Source organism: Artemia franciscana, chromosome 21 (genome assembly GCF_032884065.1).
Source record: "Artemia franciscana chromosome 21, ASM3288406v1, whole genome shotgun sequence".
Taxonomy (NCBI): domain Eukaryota; kingdom Metazoa; phylum Arthropoda; class Branchiopoda; order Anostraca; family Artemiidae; genus Artemia; species Artemia franciscana.
Genome location: NC_088883.1, coordinates 31,777,870 through 31,783,783, shown reverse-complemented (window position 1 = coordinate 31,783,783; position 5,914 = coordinate 31,777,870). Strand labels below are relative to the sequence as shown.

At 32.8% G+C, this 5,914-nt stretch overlaps 1 protein-coding gene across 1 annotated transcript; it reads left to right on the top strand.

Annotated features, from left to right (window-relative positions):
* The first annotated feature begins 2,451 nt into the window (after positions 1–2,451).
* LOC136040895 (prisilkin-39-like) lies at positions 2,452–5,005 on the top strand. The gene is made up of 2 exons (XM_065725309.1): positions 2,452–2,525; positions 4,256–5,005. Exons 1-2 carry the CDS (start codon positions 2,517–2,519, stop codon positions 4,931–4,933), a joined length of 687 nt encoding a protein of 228 aa, XP_065581381.1. The 5' UTR covers positions 2,452–2,516; the 3' UTR covers positions 4,934–5,005.
* Positions 5,006–5,914: the final 909 nt, after the last annotated feature.

The following is a 5,914-nucleotide window of genomic DNA, read 5'->3' as shown; positions in this document are numbered from 1 at the left end:
GAATCGGGCAAAACGACTTTATCAAGTCAATTTGTGCAGTTCCCTGACACGCCAACCAATTTTCATCGTCCTAGCACGCCCAGAAGCACCAAACTGGCCAAAGTACTGAACCCCACCCCCTAACTGCCCCAAAGAAAGCGGATCCAGTAAGGTTACGTCAATCATGCATTTACGACATTTGCTTTTTCTACCCACCAAGTTTCATCCCGATTTCTCCACTGTAAGCGTTTTCCAAAATTTCTGGTTTCCCCCTCCAACTCCTCCAATGTCAACAGATCCGGTTGGAATTTGAAACAAGAGCTCTGAGACATGAGTTCCTTCTAAATGTCAAACTTTATTAAGATCCGGTCACCCGTTCTTAAGTTAAAAATACCTCGATTTTTCTAATTTTTCCAAATTAACACAAAATTCTCCCAAAGAGAACAGATCCGTTCCAATTATGTCAATCACTTATCTATAATTTGTGCTTATTCTTCCCATCAAGTTTCATCCAATCTCTCCACTATAAGCGTTTTCCAAGATTTCCAGTTTCCAAGATTTCTGTTTCCCCCCTCCAGCCCCCTATGTCCCTGGATCCGATTCGAATTGAAAATGGAGCATCTGAGACATAAGACCCCTCTATATACCTAGTTTCATTAAGATCTGATCACCTATTCGTAAGATAAAGACACCTCAATTTTCACGTTTTCCGAGAATTCCAGTTTCCCCCTCCAACTTTCCCCCCAATGTCAGTGGATCTGGTCGAGATTTAAAAGGAAAGCTCTAAAGCACAAGATCCCTCTAAATATCAAATTTAATTAAGATTTGGTTTCCCGTTCGTAAGTTACAAATACCTGATTTTTTCTAATATTCCGAATTACCCCCCCCCCCCCCCCCTAAAATCCACCAAAGAGAGCGGATTCGATTTGATTATGTCAGTCATGTATCTTGGACTTGTGCTTATTCTTCCCACCAAGTTTCATCCTGATCTCTCTGCTTTAAGCGTTTTCCAAGAATTCTGGCTTCCCCCAACTCCCCCACCCCTCCCCAATGAAATGGTAATGGTACATTCCGAGGTCCTTCTAAATATGAAATTTTATTAAGATCCGATCACTTTTTCGTAAGTTAAAAATACCTCATTTTTTCGATTTGTAGATAACAAGTGCTATAATAACGAAGAGAAAATGAATCAAAAAACGAATAAAAAGGATTTGAAAAAACACAAGATAGACAAAAAAAATTCCATACTCTTAAAGGAGTATATAGAAAGTTTTTGTAGACGAAAATTAATCCATACAATTAACAAATGATCCAATAGTTATTATTTTCAAATTTATTTGAAAATCGAAATCTAGAACAAAGAAAGTAGGCCTTGGTCAGCATTGTAAAAATCTTAGCAGGTAAATTAGGTCAAAAAATTTAAGCTGGTAGGCTTACAGGTAACAAAATTTTGTTGTTTCTGCAACAACCCCCCTCCTCTTTATTTCCAAGTGCCTGAAAAGACAAGTATGCAGAAGTTTCGGGTATGTTTCATCCATTCTAACCATCTTACTTTTTTCCTATGATATCTGGTACATTGATTCTTTTAATCCATATTTTTTTTAGATGGGTTGGATTCACAAAAGTAGCAGAAAAATTAAAAACCATGTGGTTACTCCTATCTGATCCCCCTCCCCTTTTAACTGTAATTGTAGATTAATTAGAGCATTGATTGTTTTCGTCAAACCAGATTGAAGGGGAAACGTAGCTAGTATTAGGTAGTAAAATGTTACCTATGCTATGGTTAAGATATCAATTCTTGAGCTCTGGTGATCAAGGAAATTGAGGGGTTGAAATATCCCCTTTAGTTTATATCTCTAATGATTTTGGGTTAGAACCCTTATTCGTTCAGTATTTTTTTTTTTATAACATCATCATTGAATCTTCAATGATTGTCCCAAATTTTACTTTCAGGGCTGTATCCAGGATTTTTCTTTTTTTTTTGAGGAGGGGGGTACAAAAGAGTATTTTTCAGGGTTTTTTTTACAAAAAACTTTAAAAACGCATCAAAAATTTGATTCTATTCGTATGTCTTACATTTTTATACGAACGAGTAAACATTTTGGGGTAGGCTCAAACCCCCTACCCCCCTATGTACGGCACCGGTTACGTTAAAGCTGGGTATCTTGCTAATGTTAAAAGTCCATTGAGAATTTAAATGTAAATGCAAAGTAGGGGGTGAAAGTGAAATATAGGTCAATCGTCCACCACTCCCTCTGTACTATGTTTGATGACACCAAATAGAGATTCGAATTTTAGACCAATGAATACCGTAAATTTGTTCCATGTCAATGACATTAATCTCTTAATACCAATGTTTTCTGTTAATTTAATTTAATTGTTCTTTGTTTAGAACCACGCCCATTGGTTTTTTCATCTCCCTGAATTTAGTGACGTAATTCCAGGATGTTTCACTTGCATATAAAGCTGAATTTTTACTGGATTCTTCAGTCGACTTCTCATTTCTGCAGCATTCAAATACATACAAAGGGTCAACAATGAAATATGTAAGTATTTAATTATTATTGTTTTCCATTGCCTTTATGAGACCGAATATTTATCTTTAATCCTTCAGATTATGGTTTAAAGGTAAAATTGACAGGGTCAGTGTGAAAAAATAATAATCTGATCTTGTAAATTTAGAAGTTTCGATACCTATAAAATTTGAACCTAGAAACCATTGTTTTTGTTTTTTTTATTGTAATTACTCCTGATTTTTCAGTTTGTACCCTAACTTGTATTGACATTAGTTTGCTTTATTTCTTATAGTAAAAAAAGGTCAAATGGTCAGGGAATTTCTTTATTTTCTCTTGGCCAAAACTGCCTCTCTATGAGCTATTCTTGGTAACATCCCTGTATCCCTGTTTCCGTGCTCAATTGACTCACTTTTTAATGTAAGTCTTTAGATACCATGAATAGTGTAATTAAATAAAACTACCTTGCTGGGTGAAATAAAAATGCAAAATGTATAGGTATGTTTTCAGCCCAACTATAACCTTTGCTATTTTATAAATGAGCCCCTTGACGTAAAATTTGCAATTCTATTTTCATATTGTAAAGAAAAACTAATTCCTCGTATACACTTTAGTTTAATTCTGATTTGCCAAACTTAAAATACAAATAAAATATACTGTTTTAATCTTGATAAAAAGGTCAGTTTGTAATAATCAATATTAAAATTTAATTTACAGACACCAAATCCGTTAACTGTATTTTTTTTACGTTTCTTGAAGTATAGCTTCAAAGTACATGCTATTGCTACTACTACTACTAACAACTTCGCTGAAGTGCAATATTTCAGATCAAAAATTTTAAAAAAGCTGGTACCGTTGCTTCCAGTATCCTTATTTCATATCACTTACTTATCTTCCTGTTCTTCCAAACTTTGTGCTTCCAAAACGTAAAAAGATGAATTAAAGGCCCTGGAAAAAAAGAAGTAAATTTCAAATATTAATAATTCTTTTGAAAAGATTTTCACCAGTTAAATAATTAAATACTCTAATCAAATAGTTTCCAAAGTTTGTACTTCCAAACTTTCCAAAACTCTGAAATTCCAAAATGAAAATACTTAAAAAAGAAATACTTAAAAAGAAAATTAGAAAGAAAATTAAAAAGAAAATTAGAAATAAAAGAAAATTAAAAAGAATTTTTAAGAATACTTAAAAAGAAAAATTAGAGACTTCAGAAAGGGAACTAAATTTCAAATATTAAATCATTCTTTCACGAAGATTTTGACCATTTAAATAATTAAATACTCTAATTGAATAGTTTATATTTATGTCCAGGAAGGTATTTGAAAACAAACATTTTTTACCCCCAACAAAATATAAAAGGTTTTCTTGGAAGATAAACCAACCCTTACAACAATAAATTTGACCAGTTCCTCCGTTTCTACCAGCTCAACAAAAAAGAATATTCTAAATAATTATTAATTAAATAACATAAATAAGCATGATCCAACACTTTGTACAAACGTGCAGGAAGAAAATACTTAAGAATAAATATTGTCATACCCCAAATATAAAATCTTAAAAATAGTTTTATTACATCACAAAGCAACCAATGCGATAATAAATGCAACTTAAATGTGCTCATTGCTATAATTTTTTAATAAAAGAATAAATTATAATTGGAATCTAAGAGCATGTTCACTGAAACATATTAATTTTTAACTTATACCAGTATGTTTTAGCCAAAATAAGAAATTTAGCTAGAATGATATGTTTCTTTTGTTTAGATTCTTCTTTTTACTGTCGGTGTTGCTACCATACTGGCTGAACAGGCAGCACGACCTGAAGAAGCACTACAAGTTGCGGACACAAAACACCATAAATACTACCCATCGTATAGATATCATAGTTATGGCCACCCATCTTACAGCTCCTATGGTAGTGGTTACAGATGGAAAAGAGATATTTCTGAGCTAGAAACACCAGTTGAAGAAGCTCTAGAAGGTGCAGAAACAAAACACTATAAACACTACCCATCATATGGGTATCGTAGCTATGGTCACCCATCTTACAGCTCTTATGGTTATGGCCACCCATCTTATAGCTCCTATGACAGTGGTTACAGATGGAAAAGAGACCTTTCTGAACTAGAAGCACCAGTTGAAGAAGCTCTAGAAGGTGCAGAAACAAAAAACTATAAACACTACCCATCATATGGGTATCGTAGCTATGGTCACCCATCTTACAGCTCTTATAGTTATGGCCACCCGTCTTATAGCTCCTATGGCAGTGGTTACAGATGGAAAAGAGACCTTTCTGAAGCAGAACCCACAGTAGAAGAAGTTTTAGAGGGTGCAGAAACAAAACATTATAAACATTACCCCTCTTACAAATACCGTAGTCATTACCCTTCTTATGGGTATGGCCACCCATTATATGGATCTAGTTATGGAAGATATCATTAGTAAAACAGAAAAATGGTTTATTTATAATGTCCTATTTTATAACAGTTTATTATTTAAATGTGATTGTTGATATATAGGTCTTTCCTTATTAAACCCTAGGTCTTCAAAAATTAGTCTAAATAAGAGCAACACTTTAGACATAATAAAAATGTAATTCAAAGCATAAAAGAAATAAAAGGTTTTCTGTCTATAATGTAGAAAATATATTTTGTATAAAGATATTACGCTTATGAACCCCAAGTCTTTAAGTATTAATCTGGAAAATCGAAAAAGTTTTTACCTCATTTAAAGAGTTTAAATCGAAATTTCCATGAAACCCAAAAAATTCATTTCGCAATAAAAAATATTACATAATGGTTTTTTTCTCTTAAACCAAAAGTCTTGAAGAATTTGTTCGAAAAGAAACATATCTTTTGACCTCATTAAGAAAGATTAAATCAAATTTTCTAAGAAATAAAATTTTCTTCCTGCGGTTAAAAAATTTTATATAAAGGTCTTACTCTGATATACCCCAAGTCATCAAGAACTAGTCTAGAAAAGCGTGCCAATTTTGAATCACTAGGAGAGTTTAAATCAAAGTTTCCAAGAAATAAAAAGTTTCTTTCTGTAATAAGAGCGAATAAATTCTATAAGGTTCTTTCTCTATTAAATCAAAAATAAACAAGAATTTGTCAAGAAAAGCGAAACAATTTTTGACCTCATTAAGAAAGTTTATTTCAAAATTTTTTAGAAAAATATTTGTTTTCTTTGTCACAGCGAGGAAATAAGCACTCGAAAATAACCAAGGTTTGTCTCTAGTACACCAAATTGTGTCGTATTATTTCAGATTAACAGTAGGATATCTTAATAGCCTCCAAGATGCTAAGAAGAAAAAATTCTAAGAAATGAAAGAATGCTAAGGAGAATTTTTCAGGCTGAATCGTCTGCAAGCAATTTTACAAGGAGCGGGGACTCTTAGCCAATATAGAGCTCTTTGGAGGG